Source organism: Phyllobates terribilis, unplaced genomic scaffold (genome assembly GCF_046119375.1).
Source record: "Phyllobates terribilis strain yellow unplaced genomic scaffold, ASM4611937v1 Scaffold_2__4_contigs__length_985480577, whole genome shotgun sequence".
NCBI classification, from domain to species: Eukaryota; Metazoa; Chordata; class Amphibia; order Anura; family Dendrobatidae; genus Phyllobates; species Phyllobates terribilis.
Genome location: NW_027362762.1, coordinates 537,377,506 through 537,401,092, shown reverse-complemented (window position 1 = coordinate 537,401,092; position 23,587 = coordinate 537,377,506). Strand labels below are relative to the sequence as shown.

General features: G+C 43.5%; 1 protein-coding gene across 9 annotated transcripts in view; it reads left to right on the top strand.

The window, feature by feature from the left end:
* Positions 1-23,587, top strand: part of FGR (FGR proto-oncogene, Src family tyrosine kinase) — a 594,030-nt gene that overhangs the window by 283,387 nt on the left and 287,056 nt on the right. For all 9 annotated transcript variants that reach the window (XM_073666196.1, XM_073666199.1, XM_073666200.1 and 6 more), the window contains one exon: positions 22,636-22,734. In XM_073666196.1, coding sequence (XP_073522297.1) covers positions 22,636-22,734 — 99 coding nt within the window. The remainder of the gene's footprint in view (positions 1-22,635; positions 22,735-23,587) is intronic.

The following is a 23,587-nucleotide window of genomic DNA, read 5'->3' as shown; positions in this document are numbered from 1 at the left end:
GCAGGTTCAGACTCTGCAGAAAAGGGGAAGGTAGGGACATAGAGAAAAACAGGTAACAGGCTAGGAGAGTGTTCAGACAGGAACTGAGTGTTCAGACAGGAACTGACACTGCAGCGAGATACAGGAGCGAGTCTGGGTATGCAGCCCCCAGAATGGCGGACAAACAGGCTAGAAGACACAGATAACAGGTCTGGGTATGCGGCCCCCAGAAGGCGGCACGAACAGGCTAGGAGCGTGTTCAGACAGGCCTGGGAATCCAGCCTCCAGGAAGGCGGACAGGCAGGAAAAACAGAACAGGACCTGGCACATCAGAGGCAAGAAGCCCTCTGAGGATAAGAGTTGCTCAGGCTCCAGCTTCAAGGTGGAGCTGGTTTAAATATCCAGTGACAGACAGCAATAGGCTGAGGACGCATTAGGGGTGTGCCCACAGCAGCTACAAAAAACAGGAAGTAACCGAGCCGCCGCCCTAAGCAGTCAGAACAGAGACAAACAGACGGCATGAATAGAAGCCAGGCTAACATGCGCAACACCATGACGGCTTCATGGGTGGACATGATGTACCATTTATTGGTTTTTAAATGTTTTTAATGTTGTTTTTTGTGATATCAATCACCATATTCCCATCCCAAGTGATCCAGAGTGCTGCTGCGCCACTTTTCTGTATTAAATACAAAACCAGTTGAGCTCTGCCGCTGCTGCCAAAAATTATCCTGACAAAACTGTTGGCACCGTCAACTTAATATTTGGTTGAGGGTGCCAGCAATATTTGGTAACAAGTTTCTTACACCTCTCAACTGGAATTTTGGACCACTCTTCTTTTGCAAACTGCTCCAGGTCTCTCATAATTGAAGAGCGCCTTCTCCCAACAGCAATTTTAAGATCTCTCCACCACTGTTCAATGGAATTTAGATTTGGACTCATCACTGGCCACTTTAGAACTCTCCCGCATTTTGTTTCCATCCACTTCTGGTATCTTTGAGGTCATTGTCCTGCTGGAAGACCCATGACCTAGGACGCAAACCCAGCTTTCTGACATTGGACACTACATTACGATCCAAAATCCTTTGATAATCTTCATATTTCATGATGTCTTGCACACAGTCAATATCAGAAACAGCAAAACTACCCCAAAACGTCTCTGAACATCCACCATATTTGACTTTAGGTAATGTGTTCTTTTCTCATTCCTTTTTCGGTAAACAGTAGAATGATGCTCTTTACAAAAAGCTCTAGCTTGGTCTCATCTGTCTACAAGACACTCTTCCAGAAGGATTTTGGCTAACTCACGTAGATTTTGGCAAACTAAAGTCTAGCGTTTTTATGTCTCTGTGTCAGCAGTGGGGTCTCTTGCCATAGCGTTTCATTTCATTCAAATATCAAGAGATAGTTCACGCTGACAGTGATGTACTGTGAGCCTGCAGGACAGCTTGAATTTCTTTGGAACTTGATTGGGGTGGGGTCGATCCATCATCCGGGCTATCCTGTGTTGCAACCTTTCATCAATATTTCTCTGCAGTCCACTTCCAGGGAGATTAAAAGATAGTTCCATGGCTGGTAAACTTCTTAATTATGTCGCGCACCGTGGACAAAGGAATATCAAGATCTCTGGAGATGGATTTGTAACCTTGAGATTGTTGATATTGTTCAACAATTTTGGTTCTCAAGTCCTAAGACAGTTCTCTTCTCATTTTTCTGTTCTCCATGCTTAGTGCAGTGCACAGAGACACACAATGCAAAGATTGAGTCAATTTCTCCCCTTTATATCTGATTTCAGGCATGATTTTCATACTGCCCACACCTGTTACTTGCCACTTGTGAGTTTGAACGAGCATCACGTGCTTGAAACAAAGTTGTTTACCCACAATTTTTGAAAAGTGCCAAAAATTTTGTCCGATTTACCTTTTTTTCCTCTGATTTTTGTGTTTTTCAATACATACAAATGAAATAAAAATGTGTATAACAAAACATGTGTAATTGCAATAATGTTCTGGGAGAAATACTTCATTTTCTGGAACATCTTCAAGGGTGCCAACACTTTCGGCCATGACTGTATATACAATCCTATCAGGGGCGTACATAGAAATCATGAGGTTCCATAGCAGAAGTTCTAATTGCCCTCCCTCCCCAACAAAAAATAATAATTAATATTCGTCAGGGTCACAAAAGAGCACATCTCACAACTTTTCAGCCTTTACAAAGTAATTTTCCTCCTACTGAAGCCCTAGATTTCCCTTTTATTGCATCCATAAAGTATGATGCCAGCAAAAGTGCCCCATAAACACTATATGATACCTCAACAGTTAATTCCTCCGCTGTATCCTCCACATACACAGTATGATGACCCTACTGTACCCTACCTCAACTCCCCCGGCAAAGTATGGTGACCCCAACACAGTATGATCCCCCAAATGTGAACCCCCCCCCCACATAGCCCTCCATGCAGTATAATGGGCCTACATACATTGTAATGGCCCCACTACTCACCACACTATATAATGCCTCACTACCCCCTCCAAAACAGTATACTAGCCCCCACACAGCCTTCCATACAGTATGATGGACTGCACACAAATCTTCACACTGTATAATTGCTTTCATACAGAATAATGCCCCTATATAGCCCTTCATAAAGTATAAAGGCTCCCACATAGCCCTCTAAATATTATAACGGCCCCCACATAGTCCTCCAAATATTATAATGGTCCTCACATAGCCCGCCAAATATTATTATGGCCCCTGCATAGCCCTCCATGTAGTATAATGGGCCCCATAGTCCTCCATACAGTATAATGCACTTCCCATAGACCTCCACACAGTATAATATACTCCCATAGTCCTCCATATAGTTTTATGCACTCCCCATAGTCCTGCATATAGTATAATGCACTCCCCATTGTCCTACATAGTATAATGCACTTCCCATAGTCCTTCATATAGTATAATGCACTCCCCATAGTCCTCCATATAGTATAATGCACTTCACATTGTCCCCCATAAAGTTTAATGAGCTCTCCATATTCCTCCAAAGAGTATAATGTACTCCCCATAGTCCTCCAAATAGTATAATGTACTCCCCATAGACTTCCACACAGAATAATGAACTCCCCATAGATCTCCACACAGTATAATGCACTTCCCATAGTCCTCCACACAGTAAAATGCACTCCCCATAGTCCTCATTGTAGTATAATGCACTTCCCATAGTCCCTAGTCTCCCATATAGTTTAGAGCGCTCTCATAGTCCTCCATATAGTATAATGCACTCCCCATAGTCCTCCATGTAGTATAATGCACTTCCCATAGTCTCCCATATAGTTTAGTGCGCTCCCCTTAGTCCTCCATATAGTATAATGCACTCCCCATAGTCCTCCATATAGTATAATGCACTTCCCATAGTCCCCCATATAGTTTAATGAGCTCCCCATAGTCCTCAATATAGTATAATTCACCTCACAGTCCTCCATATAGCATAATGCACTCCCTATAGTCCTCCATACAATATAATACATTCCTCATGGTCCTCCATACTATATAATGCACCCCCATAGTCCTCCTTACAGTATTATGGCCACCACAATGTACTCACAGATTTTTAAAAAAAACAATACTCACCTCTCCTCCTCATTCCATGTAGTGACTTCAGACGCCGAGTAAGAATGATGGAGGAGTTGATGCTTTTTCTTTCATCATTACCTTCAACTTCATCGGCATCCAAAATGCCAATACAGTTGAACATGCGATGGCCGAGGGGCCCGGCGCTGGCCCACAGTAGCTCCATGGCCTGCCGCCATTGGCGGTACACCACTGAATCCTATCCTGCAATGCATCGCTTCTCAGCCCATCCATAGACAGTACATCGCATCTCAACCTCTGTACATAGCCTCCGTTTGTATTACATCGCTCCTCAGCCTCTGTATACAGCCTCCATATGCAGCACATCACACCTCAGACTTTGTATGCAGCCTCCATATACAGTATGCAGTACATGCCTCAACCTCTGTTTACAGCCTCCATATGCAGTACATGTTCTTCAGCCTCTGTATACAGCCTCCACATGCAGTACGTTGTTCCTCAGCTCCTGTATACAGCCTCCATATGCAGTATATGTTCTTCAGCCTCTGTATACAGCCTCCACATGCAGTACATTGTTCCTCAGCTCCTGTATACAGCCTCCATATGCAGTACATGTTCTTCAGCCTCTGTATACAGCCTTCACATGCAGTACATTGTTCCTCAGCTCCTGTATACAGCCTCCACATGCAGTACATTGTTCCTCAGCTCCTGCATACAGCCTCCATATGCAGTACATGTTCTTCAGCCTCTGTATACAGCCTCCACATGCAGTACATTGTTTCTCAGCTCCTGTATACAGTCTGCATATGCAGTACATCACACCTCAGCCTTTGTATACAGTGAATGATCTTCAACCGCTGAATCCAGCCTCCATATGCAGTACATGCCTCAGTCTGCTTACAGCCTCCATATGCAGTACATGTACTTCAGCCTCTGTATACAGCCTCCATATGTAGTACATGCCTCAGCCTCTGTATGCAGCCTCTATATGCAGTACATGCTCTCCAGCCTCTGTATACAGCTTCCATATGCAGTACATGCTCTTCAGCCTCAGTATACAACCTCCATGTACAGTATATGCTCTTCTTCCTGTGTATACACCATTTAAATGCAGTACATGCTCCTCAGCCCCTGTATATAGCCTTCATATGCAGTACATGACTCAGCCTCTGTATGGAGCCTCCATATGTAGTGCATGCCCCGGCCTCTGTATACAGCCTCCATATGCAGTACATCGCATCTCAGCCCCTGTATACAGCCTCTAAATGCAGTACATTGAGCCTCTGACCCTAAATACATCCTTTATGGGTAACACATTTCTCCTAAGCCCCTGTATACAGCTTCCATATGTAGTTTGCCCCTATTTACGACCTCAGTCTGCAGTACATGGTCCTCAGCCTTCAGATGCAGCTTGTTGCATCTTTTGATCCTGTGTTCCACTCTGTTGGGTAGAAGGCGCGAGTCCTCAGCGTGCATCTGCATGAGTACTTCCTGCTCTTTCTTCGGCTTCCGGAAATTTAAAACTACAGCATCACTGGGGTATGCTCAGGGCCACAGGGTGCTTCAGAGTCACAATACTTTGCATCACATCACCTGCCGTCGCCGCACGGTAATACATTACAGATTGTGATGCAACCGCAAGTGATTTTATCCAAGGTACAGTGCTGCTGAGGTGTCTGGCGGTTGTGCAGCCCTGAATAGTTACTAGTGAACCAGCCTGGGGGGCATCTGCCCATCTGCCTCCCGGCGCAGCCCGCCTCTGCGCCTGAGGGCCATAGATCAAGGACATCCAATATTGAAAGTCTGTTTTATCCTTTCTGCACATGGATTTCTCCAGAATCTCGGAATCTTTTGTTATTATGTACTGTAGATGGTGGGATATTCAAAGTCTTTGTAATTTTACATTGGGAAACTTTTTTCTAAAATTGTTCCACAATTGTTTTTCACAGTAGTTAGATTGGTGAACCTCTGACCTTCTTTGCTTCTGAGAGACTCGGCCATATTAATATGCTCTTTTTATAGTCTTGCGGCTTAGTTGAAAATTGACCCTTCAGCGGTTTTTCATTAGTACCACTTACTTTTCCATTCTTTTGATAACACTGTCCCTTTTTTAGATATATTGTTGCCATCAATTTCTAAATGAATTAATGTTTCAAATGAAATGGAAAACTGTCTTTCACCTTGTGATCTGTGTCTGCATTCTGTTGTAAATAAAATATGGCTATAACAGATTTCCAAATCATTCTATTTTTGTTTTCTTAACATTTTACACAGCTATACCATCCAAATTCCAACTTTTGGAATTGGGGGTTATATATTCAATAAGCTGTCCATGGAATGTGTGACCATGCTGAATCTTCCAAAGTGAGAAAAGTTCTTTGTAACCATTCCCTGCTATTTCTGATAGATTACCATTCTGAAGAAACCTTTTCCCACTTTATTAATTCAGAATTTCCTAATGGTCTAAAATTTAGAATGGGTTTTATAAACCAGACTTTAACAAATTAGCTCTTAATGTACAACTCTAGTAAGGCTTTGTTTTACTTTTATATACTTTTTAGATGGGGGGGGTTTAACCATACTTTTTTACATGTATTTTTCTAGTCCATGAAAAAGCCTATGGAAAAACACAAAAAAATACCTTTACTAGCGTGTGCTGCTTTTAAAATAAATGAAATTGACCCAAAAAACTCACTAAGACTGAATTCAGATATCCACGTATCACGGGCCTAGTAGAGACTGTCCATTGATCTCCTGATCCGAACCTTGTGGTCATATAAAAGGCCGTCGAATTCAGTTAAAGAGATTCGGAGACAGTCCATGCATCACGATCCAAACTCGGAAAGAGATATGCGGATGTCTGATTTCGGCATAAAAGTAATAAACTCCTATAAAAGTACCTTTGATATTTCCCTATTATTATTGTTTTGACCAAAAAAAAGTTAGAAAAATGCCACAAAAGAGCTGCTTTTCTTGTAAAGTATGAACTAAACTACAGCAAAATTGTGTACTGAATATACTTTGTTTTTTACAAGTAAAAGGCAATACAAAAGGATACAGAAAAGTGATTGCACAGATGTGTACAATTTTGTGTAGAATTACAATGCTGAATTTTCTAAACATGATCTAAAAATGGCATAAAGGGTATATTGTATATGTATATGTGTGTTTGTGTGTGTGTGTATATATATATATATATATATGTGTGTGTGTGTATATATGCATCAATAGTATATTAATATACTGATGAATTTGTATAGTATTTTAAAGTTTAGTGCAATATTTAATACATTTGGCATAAGGTGGAAGATGCCTAGAAGATATGCAGTCTGTTGTTCATGTTGTACCATTCCTTTGTGCAAATTAAGATTTAATAGATATTGTATAATGCTGAGACTGCCCTGACTTGTTTAGAGGGATTCTCCAGCTTTATGATATTCATGACCTATACCTAGGATAGGTACCGTAATTAATATTAAATCATTGTGGGCCCAACACCCTGAATTCCCATCAATCAGCTATTTTCAGCTCCTGCAGCGGCTGGATGTAAACAGTGAATTGAGCTGGAACAGCACATACAGACTAGAGATGAGCGTTGTTCTACTCGAACTGTTCGCCAATCTCAAATTCGAGCTGTTTTGGGCGGTGTTCGAGCCGTTCGGCGAACACGAACAATTTGAGAAAAATTCGGCTGTTCGAGGTTATGTTCGATAACTGTTCGTGCACCAAAATCACAACTGGATTTTTTCTCAGTAATGATGAAAATTAATGTTAATACGCAGTTTGAGTGTACAGCGGGGTGGGGGGAGGGGCAGGGGATGGATCTCTGCAGGAACAATGAAGATCTCCATTTTTTTTTCTCTTTCCCGCATTTGCAGTGGGGAGGTGCAATCTGTCAGCCTATCAGCAGCGCACACACGGAGCGAAGTGCTTTTTTTCACACAAGCAAGGGCATGTGTCATTGGCAGTGTATGTCACATGTCCTTGCCCTATAAGACCAAGCCATTTTCCCCGTCGCCACCATTTTCTCACTGCTGCAGCTGCGTGTTAGACGGCACCGCTGTTGCTGTGTGCGCTATACCTTGTTAATTTCAAGCCAATTTTCGCACAAATATACAGATAGCTTGGGAGTAGGGAATAGTTGTGATTGCAGTCCTTTTAAGGACTAGGTTACAGCATTTCCTACGACTTTTATCAGGGAGGTCTGTGCTCTTAAATAGATAGGTTGTGGGAGTAAAGACTAATTGTAATTGGAGTCCTTTTCAGGACTAGGTTACATCAGTTCCTATCAGTTTTTGCCAGTCAGGTCTGTGCCAGTGCTGTGCAAGTTTTTTTCACAGCATTTGGCTGAATCTAGCAAAGCTAATCCTTTTTGGCCTATTGCAGAGTGTGTTAGTCAGTGGAGTAGCCTATCTGTGTTGCAAGATATACCACCTGTGTATAGAATACAAATTTTTTTACTGCACCTAGTGAAGTAAAATCTTTTGGGCATAGCATCATTCTATTAGTCCATCTATACTGACCTCCATCAGGTTGCAAATTAAAACTAATTTTTATCTGCATCTACAGTACCTCTGAAAAAATATTTGGGCTTCTACCTGTGTGTGGGACTTGTTGTATTAGTCCATCTATACTGACCTCCATCAGGTTGCAAACTGAATATATTTTTTTCCTGCATCTACCTCTGAAAAAATATTGGGCTTCTAGCTGTGTGTGGGTCTTGTTCTATTAATCCATCTATACTGACCTCCATCAGGTTGCAAACTGAATATAATTTTTTTCTGCATCTAGCTCTGAAAAAATATTTGGCCTTCTAGTAGTGTGTTGGACTTTCTCTATTAGTCCATCTATACAGACCTCCATCAGGTTGCAAACTGAATATAATTTTTTTCTGCATCTAGCTCTGAAAAAATAATTGGCCTTCTAGTAGTGTGTCGGACTTTCTCTATTAGTCCATCTATACTGACCTCCATCAGGTTGCAAATTAAAACTAATTTTTATCTGCATCTACAGTACTTCTGAAAAAATATTTGGGCTTCTAGCTGTGTGTGGGACTTGTTGTATTAGTCCATCTATACTGACCTCCATTAGGTTGCAAACTGAATATATTTTTTTCTGCATCTACCTCTGAAAAAATATTGGGCTTCTAGCTGTGTGTGGGACTTGTTGTATTAGTCCATCTATACTGACCTCCATCAGGTTGCAAACTGAATATATTTTTTTCTGCATCTACCTCTGAAAAAATATTGGGCTTCTAGCTGTGTGTGGGACTTGTTGTATTAGTCCATCTATACTGACCTCCATCAGGTTGCAAACTGAATATATTTTTTTCTGCATCTACCTCTGAAAAAATATTGGGCTTATAGCTGTGTGTGGGTCTTGTTCTATTAATCCATCTATACTGACCTCCATCAGGTTGCAAACTGAATATAATTTTTTTCTGCATCTAGCTCTGAAAAAATATTTGGTCTTCTAGTAGTGTGTTGGACTTTCTCTATTAGTCCATCTATACAGACCTCCATCAGGTTGCAAACTGAATATAATTTTTTTCTGCATCTAGCTCTGAAAAAATATTTGGCCTTCTAGTAGTGTGTCGGACTTTCTCTATTAGTCCATCTATACTGACCTCCATCAGGTTGCAAATTAAAACTAATTTTTATCTGCATCTACAGTACCTCTGAAAAAATATTTGGGCTTCTAGCTGTGTGTGGGACTTGTTGTATTAGTCCATCTATACTGACCTCCATTAGGTTGCAAACTGAATATATTTTTTTCTGCATCTACCTCTGAAAAAATATTGGGCTTCTAGCTGTGTGTGGGACTTGTTGTATTAGTCCATCTATACTGACCTCCATCAGGTTGCAAACTGAATATATTTTTTTCTGCATCTACCTCTGAAAAAATATTGGGCTTCTAGCTGTGTGTGGGACTTGTTGTATTAGTCCATCTATACTGACCTCCATCAGGTTGCAAACTGAATATAATTTTTTTCTGCATCTAGCTCTGAAAAAATATTTGGCCTTCTAGTAGTGTGTCGGACTTTCTCTATTAGTCCATCTATACTGACCTCCATCAGGTTGCAAATTAAAACTAATTTTTATCTGCATCTACAGTACCTCTGAAAAAATATTTGGGCTTCTAGCTGTGTGTGGGACTTGTTGTATTAGTCCATCTATACTGACCTCCATCAGGTTGCAAACTGAATATATTTTTTTCTGCATCTACCTCTGAAAAAATATTGGGCTTCTAGCTGTGTGTGGGACTTGTTGTATTAGTCCATCTATACTGACCTCCATCAGGTTGCAAACAGAATATATTTTTTCCTGCATCTACCTCTGAAAAAATATTGGGCTTCTAGCTGTGTGTGGGTCCTGTTCTATTAATCCATCTATACTGACCTCCATCAGGTTGCAAACTGAATATAATTTTTTCTGCATCTACCTCTGAAAAAATATTGGGCTTCTAGCTGTGTGTGGATCTTGTTCTATTAATCCATCTATACTGACCTCCATCAGGTTGCAAACTGAATATAATTTTTTTCTGCATCTAGCTCTGAAAAAATATTTGGCCTTCTAGTAGTGTGTCGGACTTTCTCTATTAGTCCATCTATACTGACCTCCATCAGGTTGCAAACTGAATATAATTTTTTTCTGCATCTAGCTCTGAAAAAATATTTGGCCTTCTAGTAGTGTGTCGGACTTTCTCTATTAGTCCATCTATACTGACCTCCATCAGGTTGCAAACTGAATATATTTTTTTCTGCATCTACCTCTGAAAAAATATTGGGCTTCTAGCTGTGTGTGGGACTTGTTGTATTAGTCCATCTATACTGACCTCCATCAGGTTGCAAACTGAATATATTTTTTTCCTGCATCTACCTCTGAAAAAATATTGGGCTTCTAGCTGTGTGTGGGTCTTGTTCTATTAATCCATCTATACTGACCTCCATCAGGTTGCAAATTCAAAATAATTTTTTTCTGCATCTAACCCAGCCAATAGTTTTGGCCTAATACCACAGTTTGGCCACTCAGCTCTGCTCGGTTACCATCCATTTTTTTTTGTGCAAACAACTCCAGAGTTGTGAATTAGTTAACCACCAAAATGAGTGGAAAAAGGCCTGCTGCTGGTGGAAAGGGGAATAGGCGTGTTGGGAAGGGGAAAAAAGGTTGTGTCCGTGGGGTAGGTGTTAAAGCAACAGTAACATCTGCAGAAGAAAGACCATCTTCCAGCCAAACTAAAATGTCTACTTCTTTTAGCGGACAATGTGATAAGATCCCTTTCTTACGGCCACGCCAATCGCTACAAATTCCAGATGAGGCACAAAAACAGCAGGTGCTTCAACGGATATCAAGTGCTCCTTTAAGTGGGCTCTCCTCCACATCAACTTCAACATCACAAATACTCCAGTCCTCAAAGGTGTCACCCAAATCGCACTTGCTTCCTCACAGCTCCCAAATCTCCAGCTGCCCGTCTGAGTATGAGGTAGAACAGATGGTTGAGTCTGCAGAGCTGTTTACTCATACTATAGCCTGGGAATCAGAGGTCGACTCCAGCGCTTCTGTGAATCCAGACGAGGAAATGATCTGCACTGATGCCCAGAATCTTTATGAGTCGGATCCAGGACCAGACGCAGAAGGTTCTGACCATAATGTAGACCCTCATTCCCAAACTGTAACTCCTGTTGGTGGAGACAATGAGGAAGACGATGATAAGACTCAAATACCTGATTGGAGCGACAACTTTAGTTTTTTGTCAGGGCAGGAACAGGTTGGCTCTGAGGACGACGGGTGTGATAACGCACAGGGTGATGATGATGAGGTCAGAGATCCCACTTACTGTCAACCCACAGTCAGCCAAGAGATGAGGTCAGCAGAGGAGGTGGAGGAAGATGCTAGTGATGACGAGGTCAGGTTGCGCCTTCCTGGACAGAGACGTAGTACTGGAAGCACGTCAACAACTGCATCCTCAAACACAACTCTGCCTCTCACCACAAGTCGTGGTGGCTCTTCAGGTCGCATGGGTGCTAAGCCTTGCATAGCCTGGGCATTTTTTCAGATCGATAAAGATGACCCAACTCGTGTTATCTGTAACATTTGTCAGCAATAGCTAAGTAGAGGCCAAAAAATACATAGTTTGAGTACCTCATGCATGAACCGGCACATGGACATGAAGCATAAGTTGCAGTGGGAAGCTCAGTGTGCTACAATGCGGCCTAGCCGGCCGGGCCAACCACCGTCTGCCATATCTTGTGCATCCGCGGCCTCTTCATCCTCTGTGACTGGGGGGACAGCAGTCACACCTGTTTTGGGGCGCAGACCTGCCACCTCTTTACCCGCAACAGCCAGCGTGATTGGCAGGTCATCATTTTCTTTGGAGGTGGTAACACCAGCTGGTGTTGAGCGCTGTCCGACATCGATAGCACCACCATTGGATCAAGGCAACCTAACATGTCCGCCTGCATCTTCCTCACAGACCGGCAGTTTGCCGGGGACACCCTTATCAACCCCGTCTAAGCACAATAGCCAGCCCTCGGTCCCTCAGATGTGGACAAGTAAAAGACCATTTCCTCCTAGCCATGAGAAAGCTAAGAGGTTGAATTTCACCATCTGCAAGCTCTTGGCTACAGAAATGCTGCCTTTCCGCCTGGTGGACACAGAGGATTTTCGAGACCTTATGTCCGTCGCAGTGCCCCAGTACCAGATGCCCAGTCGGCACTACTTCTCAAAGAAAGGTGTGCCTGCGCTCCACCAGCATGTCGCACATAACATCACCGCTTCTTTGAGAAACTCTGTGTGTGACAGGGTGCATTTCACCACAGACACTTGGACGAGTAGGCATGGACAGGGGCGTTACATGTCGCTGACTGGGCACTGGGTAACTATGGTGACAGCAGGACAAGGGGCTGCTGTCCAAGTCTTGCCGTCCCCACGAGTTGTGCGTCAATCCTCTTTATGTCAAAGTTCCTCCACTGCTTCTGCCTCCTCAACCTCCTCTCGGTCTTCCACCTGCACCCAAAGCCTGTCTGGTCATGCCACAAGCTTTCTAACTGCGCAGAAGGGATCCTGCACACCTCCTTACTATGCTGGCAGTAGGGCTCAACGTCATCAGGCGGTTTTTACATTGAAATGTCTGGGAAATGTGAGTCACACAGTTGAGGAGTTGTGGTCAGCTCTGGAGAACCAATTTCATGAATGGTTGTCTCCACTGGACCTGAAACCAGGGAAGGCCGTGTGCGACAATGCTGCAAACCTGGGTGCGGCCCTTCGCCGGGGCAATGTCACACACCTGCCTTGTATGGCTCACGTGTTGAACCTGGTTGTCCAGCAATTTTTAGCCCACTATCCCAGACTAGATGGCCTTCTGCAGAGGGCACGTTCGCTGTGTGCTCACTTCCGCCGTTCGCATCCCGCAGCTCAGCGACTTACATCTCTACAGAAGTCGTTGGGCCTGCCACTTCACCGGCTAAAATGCGATGTGCCTACCCGGTGGAATTCAACTCTGCACATGTTGCAGCAACTGTGGCAGCACCGACAAGCCCTGGTGCAATACGTTCTGACGTATAGCCTGGGCCAACGAGATTCAGAGGTGGGGCAAATCACGTTGGAGGAGTGGTCTCAGATCAGGGACCTATGCACCCTTCTGCACAGTTTTGAAATGGCGACGAAGATGTTTAGTGCTGACGATGCCATTATCAGCATGACTATTCCGGTGATTTACATGCTGGAGCACATGTTAAACAGAATTCGGAGTCAGGTGGTGGCACAAGAGGAGGTGGAGGAAGTAGAGGAGGAGGAGTTGTATGCGGAAGGGCTAACATCTGCAAGGTCCAGACGGTCGGCAGCACCAAGGCGGCAGGCATGTGAGGGTGGGGGAGATGGTTTTACCAGGGCACATGGTAGCAGCCAAACTAGTGAGGAAGGTGCAGGAGCCCAGGAAGAAGTGGAGGACGAACTGATGGAAGACTCATCAGATGAGGGAGACCTTGATCACATTTCTGTTGTGCGAGGTTGGGGGGAGAGGACAGAGGAAGGAAGCATGATTGTTACCTCGCCACCAACACAACAGGGACTTGGTGCTCCTGGATGCGCAACACACATGAGTGCCTTCTTGCTGCACTACCTGCAACATGACCCTCGAATTGTGAGAATTAGAAATAATCCTGACTACTGGGTTGCCACACTGTTAGATCCCCGGTACAAAAGTAAATTTGCAGAAATTATTCCTGCCATAGAAAGGGATGCACGCATGCAGGAGTATCAGCAGAGACTGTTGCAGAATCTTACATGTGCTTTTCCACAAAATACCAGTGGTGCACGTAGTGAATCTCACAGTTCCAACTTGCCAACCGTGGGACCGTCAAGTGTTCAGCACTCAAACCGTAACAGAACCACAGTATCTGCTGGTAACATCAATTTTGCGGAATCATTTCACCACTTTTTTAGCCCATCCTTTGCAAGGCCACAGGAGACAAGAAGTCTGACACATAGTCAACGCCTAGAGACGATGGTACAGGAGTATCTCCAAGTAAACATTGAAGCCACGACTGTGTCACTGGACCCTTGCTCTTTTTGGGCTTCCAATCTGGATAAATGGCCGGAGCTAGCCACTTACGCCTTGGAGATCTTGTCATGCCCCGCAGCCAGCGTTCTGTCTGAATGTGTGTTCAGCGCAGCTGGTGGTGTGCTGACAGATAAGCGCACGCGGCTCTCCACTGATAATGTAGACAGACTCACGTTCATAAAGATGAACAAATCATGGATCCGAAACGACTTTTCTACCCCTGTGTCATCCTGGGGAGAGTAAAAGCTTGATGATTGGTTAAAATCACCCTACCAACCGTTTTAAGCTTTCAAATTACTAATCATGTTTATCTGTATCTTGACTGGAAAATAATTTGGGCTTTGTAGCAGTGTGCAGCACTGATCCTATTAGGCCATCTATACTAAAACTTCACCAGATTTAAAATTAAAAATAATTTTTAGCTGCATCTAGCCCGGAAAATAATTTTGGGGCTCCGAGATGCGCAAGGCACATAAGTGACTTCTTGCTGCACTACCTGCAGCATGACCCTCATATTGTCAGAATTCGAAGTAATCATGACTACTGGGTTGCCACACTCTTAGATCCCCCAAACTTTTCGATCAACCTTTTCATTTTAATAAAGACCAAAAAAATGGTCATTTTTGAAATTATAAGCATTAGCAGGTTGTTAGAAACTGAAATCAAACAGTTTTCAACTCAAAACTTTATTCTAGGTGATGTTACATTTTCACATAGGACCCCTTGTTCGAAAGGAGCTTCTGAACTCTCTCGTCCATTGAATTTGTCAGGTTTTGGATGGTTTCTGCTTCAATTGTTTTGCATGAGGACAGAATACCCTCCCAGAGCTGTTGCTTAGATGTGAACTGCCTCCCGCCATCATAGACACTCCTTTTAATGATGCTCCAAAGGTTCTGAATGGGGTAGAGGTCAGGGGAGCATGGGGGTCACACCATAAGTTTGTCCCCTTTTATGCCCATATCAGCCAGAGATGCAGATGTTTTATGTGCAGCATGAGATGGTGCATTATCATGCAGAAAAATGATCTTGCTGTGAAATACACAGTTCTTCTTCTTGAACCATGGCAGGAAGTGCTGTTTGAGAAAATCCACATACATTATGGAGTTCATCTTTAGCGCCTTCAGGGATCCTAAAGGGGCCGACAATCTCTCTCCCCATGATTCCAGCCCAAAACATTACTCCACCTCCTCCTTGTTGGCGCTGTAGCCGTGTTTGCGTGGGGTGTCCATCAACCAGCCATCCTCCACTCCATCCATCTGGACCATCGAGCGCTGCACGGCACTCATCCGTGAACAAAACAGTTTTGAAATCAGTCTTCATGTAATGTTTGGCCCACTGGAGCCGTTTCTGCTTGTGTGAAGTGGATAGAGGAGGTCGACAGGATGGCGCATGCACAGCTGCAAACCTCTGAAGGACCCTGCATCTTGTTGTTCGGGGGATGTTGGAGGCACAAGCAGCTTCAAAAACTTGTCTGCTGCTATGACAAGGCTTTTTTGCCGCTGCTCTTTCAACCTGACGTAATTGCCTGTAGGAAAGAGTCCTCAATTTGCCCTTATCAGCACGCACACGTGTGTACTGTGAATCAGCTACATACTTCTTGATTGCCAAGACACTTCATCCTGATCATCGCACAATGTTGATTGTAGTCATGCCTTGACCTAAACACTCCACAATTTGTTGCTTCTCAGCAGCCGACACATCCTTTTTCTTTCCCATTTTGGCAGAAAATGTAGGCTGCTTAATAATGTGAGAGAGCCTTCTTAAGTAGTCTTGCCTTTCATTGGACACACCTGCCAAACTAATTAGCACAGGTGTCTGCAATTGCTTACAGTGATATAAAGAGCCCTGACACACATCACCATCAATGAGTTTAACTGACAAACAAACAAATTCTTCCCTTATCACTCCTAAACACTTTTTGCATAATAATTTGGAACGCAGTGTACATGTGCTTTTCCACAAAACACCAGTGGTTCACGTAGTGAATCTTACAGTTCTAACTTGCCAACCGTGGTCTGTATGGAGTTGTTCAATAAAGGGCCCAAAATTAAGATAACATAGATGGGAGAGGTCTCTATGAATAGGAATTCCTAAGTATTTGATACCCTGTGAGGGCCAGGCAAAGGGAAAGTTGGACTGGATGGAATCCTATATGGATTTGGGGAGAGAGACATCGAGGGCCTCAGACTTCGCTGCATTGATTTTAAAATTTTACCATGTAACAAAGTGATCTATTTCAGCCATAACAGCATGGATGGATATATGTGATTGAGTGATATATACTAGGACATCATCAGCAAATAGAGAGCACTTGTACTCGGTGCCTCCCACCTCAATCCACCTAATATTGGGGTTATGGCGAATTGATGAGAGCAGGTGCTCCGTCACTAGGATGTATAAGAGAGGGGACAGAGGACATCACTGCCTTGTCCCATTGGTGATTGTGAAAGGTGATGAAAATGTTCTGACGCACCCCCTGGGCCTTGGGACACCCGGAGCCGGACCCTTTTTGGTGGATGCTGGTGGTTGTAATCTTCGTGGCGGCGACCCGGTTCCGTGGCTCAGGGCGGTCAAACCAGTGGCGGAACTATTTATGTGGTTTTGATGTTTAAATGTCCGACTACGCCACCCGTGGATTGCGGTCAGAGTGAACCGCCGCTACAGGGCAGACCGCTGAGGCTGGTGTTGTGGGTGCAGCAGAGCGTAGCATAACTCCCCACGGGAGGAGTATAGCCTCAGGGCAGTGTATGCGGAGGATGGGGGTGATGGTGCAGGGCAGCAGCAGTAACGACACGGAGTCAGTGATGCAGTTCAGGGCCTTTACTCACAGTTCTTATTATCCAGACCACGTCTGCAGGTAACGGCTGCCCACGTCGTACTGTGCTCACCAGGTGAGGGGCTCAGACAACTCCCAGATAACTTTGGAGCACTTCACAGGACCCCCTTTGTGTGTCCTTTGTCTGGCCTTTCTTACCAACTCTTCTGTCCGGCTGTCTCGGGCCTCCTCTTGGTAAACTTGGCGCCAGTTTCCCTGACCCTATGTGGTGCCTTCCTAGCGGGTGTAGCGAGGGGCTGCGCCACATAAAATGTCAGAGCCTCCGGTTTCTAGCTGAGGGTCGTTTCCTGCCTCCACTAGTTCGGGGACCGGTCTCCCCCTTTGGCCTGACCCCTCCACGCAGGTGGATTCGGGCGTGCGGTGGCGACTCGCCCGTCCGCACCCCTGGGATCCCTTCATTCCTCGTTCCTGGAGCCTTCTCCACTCCTCTTCCTTCCTTCTCCCTCTTGCAGGCCTGGGCCTCTGTTACTAGGCCCGCCTCCGGAGCAGAGCTCATGCAGAGCCCCTGCTCCCTGCCACTTCTGCTCAGACTTCTCTGCACTGAACTAAGATGGTGCCCACCTTTTATACTCCCTTCTCAATGCACCCAGGAACTGCTTCCTCCCTGCTCCTGCACTACAGGGTTCCCCTTCCTCAGTGTTCCCTCCCCCCACTCCAGCCAGGGACAGGGACTGTCGTGCCCATCTCAGGGGCATATTGGTCGCCCTGCCCCACGGCAATGTGGTGTAATGCATGCAGGTGTCGGGTCCTGATCCACACTCCATCCTTACCTGAGAGTGAGATATCACACCTCTGGGTGAGGTGCAATACGTCTGTAGCAACCGAGCCCTCAGGGTGCTACAGTTCCATTTATCTTCAGCCTAGGTGACGTATTGCGATACAGGGCCGTGATTTTGGCTATAAAAGGGTCCCCTAGACCCCTACCCCAAGCTTTTTAAGAGAATCATATATGGCGTGCCAGGAGACTCTATGGAATGCTTTCTCAGCATCCAACGAGAGTATCTAATTACAAATTTTTAACTGCATCTAGCCCAGGAAATACTTTGTGCCTAGTAGCAGTGTCTGCTAGTCAGCGGATTATCCCGGCTGTTAAGCAAGCTGCACCACCTGTAGTTTAGACACTTAATTTTTTCAAAGGAAATGCTTCGGGACCATGGGATACTTAGTGAAGAGCATCAGGAGGCACCCCAAGGCATAGGGGCTGGGACTGGCAGTAGGATGCCTTGCGGTGGACAGCCGAGCTCGATCCTTATAAAAGCTTTTTAACTGCAGCAGCTTTAGTGGACGCTACTGGAGCTGGAATTACCGCGGCTGCTGGCATGAGACTTGCCCTCCAATAGATCCTTGTAAATGGATTTAAAGTGTATTCATTCAAATTAGAGAGACAATTTAAATTAAAAAGCTTAGAGCTGCCTCCACCACAGGGGGGCTCGCTCGACCCACCAGCGGACAGGCACCAGTATTGGGAGAGGGGGGCTGGCCGTCAGGGTTCTGGCACAAACCCGGCGACACGGAGGTGGCACGGGCAGGAGCGGACTGGCCGTGTCGGCTTCTCACTTTTTGGATTTTAGAAGGGCATGACATGCCTATATCTGTGTCTCCCCCTCCTTTTACTCCTCCACCTCTTTTATTTTCGCATGACTATATGTACTTGTCACTTTTCCATGTGTTAGTTATGTCTTCTGAGCAGTTTGTCAGCTTTTGGACACCTTTGAAGGTGTTTTCTATGTGTTTCTATGTGTTTTTGTTTGCCTGCCATTGGTTTTAACGGTGTTCGAAGGTGTTCGACGAACAGTTCGACGAACAGTTCGGCGAACACACGGGTGTTCGACGAACCGAACCGAACTCGAACACTACGGGGGTGGCTCAACACTAATACAGACCTGCTCATCGTTATTGGCACCCATGAAGTTTAAGCACATAATGTGGAATATCTCCTGAATAAAATGAATCAAGTGAAAACGTTTTTTTGTATAAAGCACTCATGTTAAATACAAAAGAACATAGAATAAACAATAATTTAAAACCTAAAACAATGGGAGGGAAAAATAGAAAAACCTAAAGCTTGCTGTGTCACTTTTATTGATACCCTTTACATTAATGTAGTATGGAAACACATTTTAACTCTCCTGTGGTAAATCACAAAAGAGATTCTCCTGTGATTAATTGTCGGTGCCCATGTGACATGAATTAGTCAATGAATGATGACTTCACTGTTTTTAAAAAGCCACATGGTAGGCCCTGTTCCTTTGTCACAATAGTGAAGACAAAGGAGCTTTCTGAGGACATCAGAACTGCTATTATTAGCAAACACAAGACTTCCAAAGGGTATATGGTCATCTCCAAAGACTTTGGTATCCTAGTTTCAATAGTGCGCAATGTTATTAAGAAGTTTGCCAAGTATGGAACCATCAAGAACCTCCCTGGACGTGCATAAAAGAGGAAAATTGATAAGAGATGTCTTCGAAGATTGGTGCGAATGGGGGAAAAAACACCACGTCAAACATCCAAAGACCTGAAGGTCAACCTGGAACAGTCTGGGGTCATGGTTTCAACAAGTACTATATGCCGCACACTAAACCAAGCAGAGCTTTATAGGCAAGACCAAGGAAGAAACCATTGCTGAAGAAAAGACATTTAAAGGAATGACTGATCTTTGCCAAAGTACACCTTGACAAACCACAATCCTTCTGGGAAAATATTGTGTGGACAGATTAAGTAAAAATATAGCTTTTTGGCAATGCAAAGCAACAATTTGGTTACAGACGTCGCAATAAGGCTTTTAAGGAAAAGAACATCTAACCAACAGTTAAGCATGGTGGAGGATCCATAATGCTGTGGAGTTGCTTTGCTGCCTCTGGTAATGGAAGCCTTGACTGTATCACAGGAATCATGAAATCAGAGAATTAGCAAGAGATTTTGCAGTCAAATGTCCTACTCAGTGTAAGAAAACTTGATTTGAGTCGAAGATCATGGATCCTCCAGCAAGACAATGACCCAAAGCACACATCCTAAAGTACACCGGATTGGTTGAAAAAGAAAAAATGGACTGTTTTAAAATGGCCAGCAAAGAGTCCTGACCCCAATCCCATTTAAAATCTTTGGGGTGAGCTGAAATCTGCCATAGGGAAAAAGAACCCTGCAAACATTCAAGAGCTTGAACAAACAGCAAAGGATGAGTGAGAGAAAATTCCAGCTGAGAAGTGCAAGAATCTTATACACTGTGTGCAGAATTATTAGGCAAATGAGTATTTTGACCACATGATACTTTTTATACATGTTGTCCTACTCCAAGCTGCATAGGGTTGAGAGTCAACTACCAATTAAGTAAATCTGGTGATGTGCATCTCTGTAATGAGGAGGGGTGTTGACTAATGACATCAACACCCTATATAAGGTGTGCTTAATTATTAGGCAACTTCCTTTCCTTTGGCAAAATGAGTCAGAAGAGAGATTTGACGGGCTCTGAAAAGTCCAAAATTGTGAGATGTCTTGCAGAGGGATGCAGCAGTCTTGAAATTTCCAAACTTTTGAAGCGTGATCACCGAACAATCAAGCGTTTCATGGCAAATAGCCAACAGGGTCGCAAGAAGTGTGTTGGCCAAAAAAGGCGCAAAATAACTGCCCATGAATTAAGGAAAATCAAGCGTGAAGCTGCCAAGATGCCATTTGCCACCAGTTTTGCCATATTTCAGAGCTGCAACGTTACTGGAGCATCAAAAAGCACAAGGTGTGCGATACTCAGGGACATGGCCAAGGTAAGGAAGGCTGAAAAACGAACACCTTTGAACAAGAAACATAAGATAAAACGTCAAGAATGGGCCAAGAAATATCTTAAGACTGATTTTTCAAAGGTTTTATGGACTGATGAAATGAGAGTGACTCTTGATGGGCCAGATGGATGGGCCAGAGGCTGGATCAGTAAAGGGCAGAGAGTTCCACTCTGATTCAGATGCCAGCAAGGTGGAGGTGGAGTACTGGTATGGGCTGGTATCATCAAAGATGAACTTGTGGGACCTTTTCAGGTTGAGGATGGAGTGAAGCTTAACTCCCAGACCTACTGCCAGTTTCTGGAAGACAACTTCTTCAAGCAGTGGTACAGGAAGAAGTTGGTATCGTTCAAGAAAAACATGATTTTCATGCAGGACAATGCTTCATCACATACATCCAACTACTCCACAGCGTGGCTGGCCAGTAAGGGTCTAAAAGAAGAAAAAATAATGACATGGCCCCATTGTTCACCTGATCTGAACCCCATAGAGAACCTGTGGTCCATCATAAAATGTGAGATCTACAGGGAGGGAAAACAGTACACCTCTCAGAACAGTGTCTGGGAGGCTGTGGTGGCTGCTGCATGCAATGTTGTTCGAAAACAGATCAAGAAACTGACAGAATCTATGGATGGAAGGCAGTTGAGTGTCATCATAAAGAAAGATGGCTATATTGATCACTAATTTTTTTTGTTTTTGTTTTTGCATGTCAGAAATGTTTATCTCTAAATTTTGTGCACTGATATTGGTTTACCTGGTGAAAATAAACAAGTGAGATGGGATTATATTTGGTTTTTATTAAGTTGCCTAATAATTCTGCACAGTAATAGTTACCTGCACAAACAGATATCCTCCTAAGATAGCCAAATCTAAAAAAAAAACCACTCCAACTTCCAAAAACATTAAGCTTGAATATTTATGAGTCTTTTGGGTTGATTTAGAACATAGTTGTTGATCAATAATAAAAATAATCCTCTAAAATACAACTTGCCTAATAATTCTGCACACAGTGTAGACGGCTACAAGAAACGTTTGAAAGCTGTCATCAATGCCAAAGGGTGTGCAATCATGTATTAATTAGGGGTGCTTTTATTGCTGCACATGCTGTTTATTCTGTTTCTTCTTTGAAATTGCAACATGGAAGTTGAAAAACTATTTTATTGTGCTTTGGACCACTTATAAAAAAATCCTGAGGATATAACTTTGGTACATTTCCATTTATTTCTGAAGATATTGTACAGTCTATGAAAAGAATGAAGGGGTGCCAATAATGGTGACCAGCACTGTAAGTACTGCTGAATACTGCACATCAGCCCTTATCCATTTCACACAGTGAACAGAGTTTTGCTGTTCCGGCTCCGTTCACTGTTTATATCAGGCCAGAGCTGAAAACAGCTGATCAGTGTGAGTACAAAGTGTCAAACCCCTCCTATCCTATATTAATGAGCTATTCAAGGATAGGTCATCAGTATCATAAGCTTGGATAACCCGTTTAAGAGTCTGTAGTAAAGCCAAAACAACTAAAATACTATTAGCTCATCATAGAGCCTTTCACATTTTTGCTAATTTTCTGCACTATTCATTAATTCATAATTTTAACATCATGAACTTATACTTTGAGCTTGCTTTATGTGTGTGTGTGTATGTGTGTATGTGTGTGTGTAAAAAGAAAAGTAGAAGCAGCTCTAACATAGTGTCAGGGTGCCAAGCCTCCCAGGTATAGACCAAACCTTCAATATAATAAAAAATTGGAGGTAGCACACCATTTAAAGTGAAAAAATGAGTGCTATTTAACAGCCCATAATGGCAACGTTTAGGTTCTAATACTTATATTTAAGCAACTTATATGAATAAACTGTAGTTGTTTTTTACCATATCCCATTCGTATCTTCACAGTGAGGGTGACTGGTGGGAAGCACGATCACTGCGTTCTGGAGAGACAGGATACATCCCTAGTAACTATGTGGCACCCACAGACTCAATCCAAGCAAAAGAGTGAGTACAGTATTAGTAGTGTTATATAGTACACAGTGGGCCGTGAAAAATAGAACCCTGCTTCTCTCGTGCGGTTTCTACAGGGTAGGGGTCGTCAGGCCTATTTCATTAACCCCTTACCTCCGCTGCCATTTTGCATTTTTCTATTTACATTTAAGCATCCCCTTCTTCCAAGAGTGATAACTTTTTTATTTTTCCATCAACTTAGCCAACATAGCCACATGAGGGCTAGTTTTTTTGCTATCACTTTACCATACTATGTACTGATTATTAGGAAAAAAAATTCTCATTGGGACGAAACAGTGAAAACAATGCAATTCTACCATTGTTTTGTGAGTTTTGTGTTTATGGTTTTCATTTTATGGTAAAAATGATCTGGAAAGATAATTCTTCAAGTCAGTATGATTATAGCGATACCAAACTTGCACACATTTTTTTTCATTTAAGTGGTGAATTTTTTTTTACAATTTTGTAAGAAAAAAAAGTTAGTGCAACTATTTTATTACTCAGCTCCTACCCCTAATCCCAAACCTAGCCCTATTCCTAAATGCTCATTCAGAATTCCAATTTTCACGTACGAGTGCTATCCGTGTTTTTCACGTATAGCACTTGTACCTGTGATGGTCTCTGGGGCGATTTACTGCTTATGAGGAGCCCAGCAGCATTTGCCTCTGGACATGATCTTAGGCTTTTGGACCCATTGCAATAGATATTGCATGGCTCTGTGGTTTTACTCAGCTGCTTTAAGCTGCTCACTGTTTCATAACTGATATGACACTGCAGAAAAAAATGCACGGCATTCACCTTTTCGATGTGTTCAGCAATCCTATACAGTACTTGTTTGTGAATACTA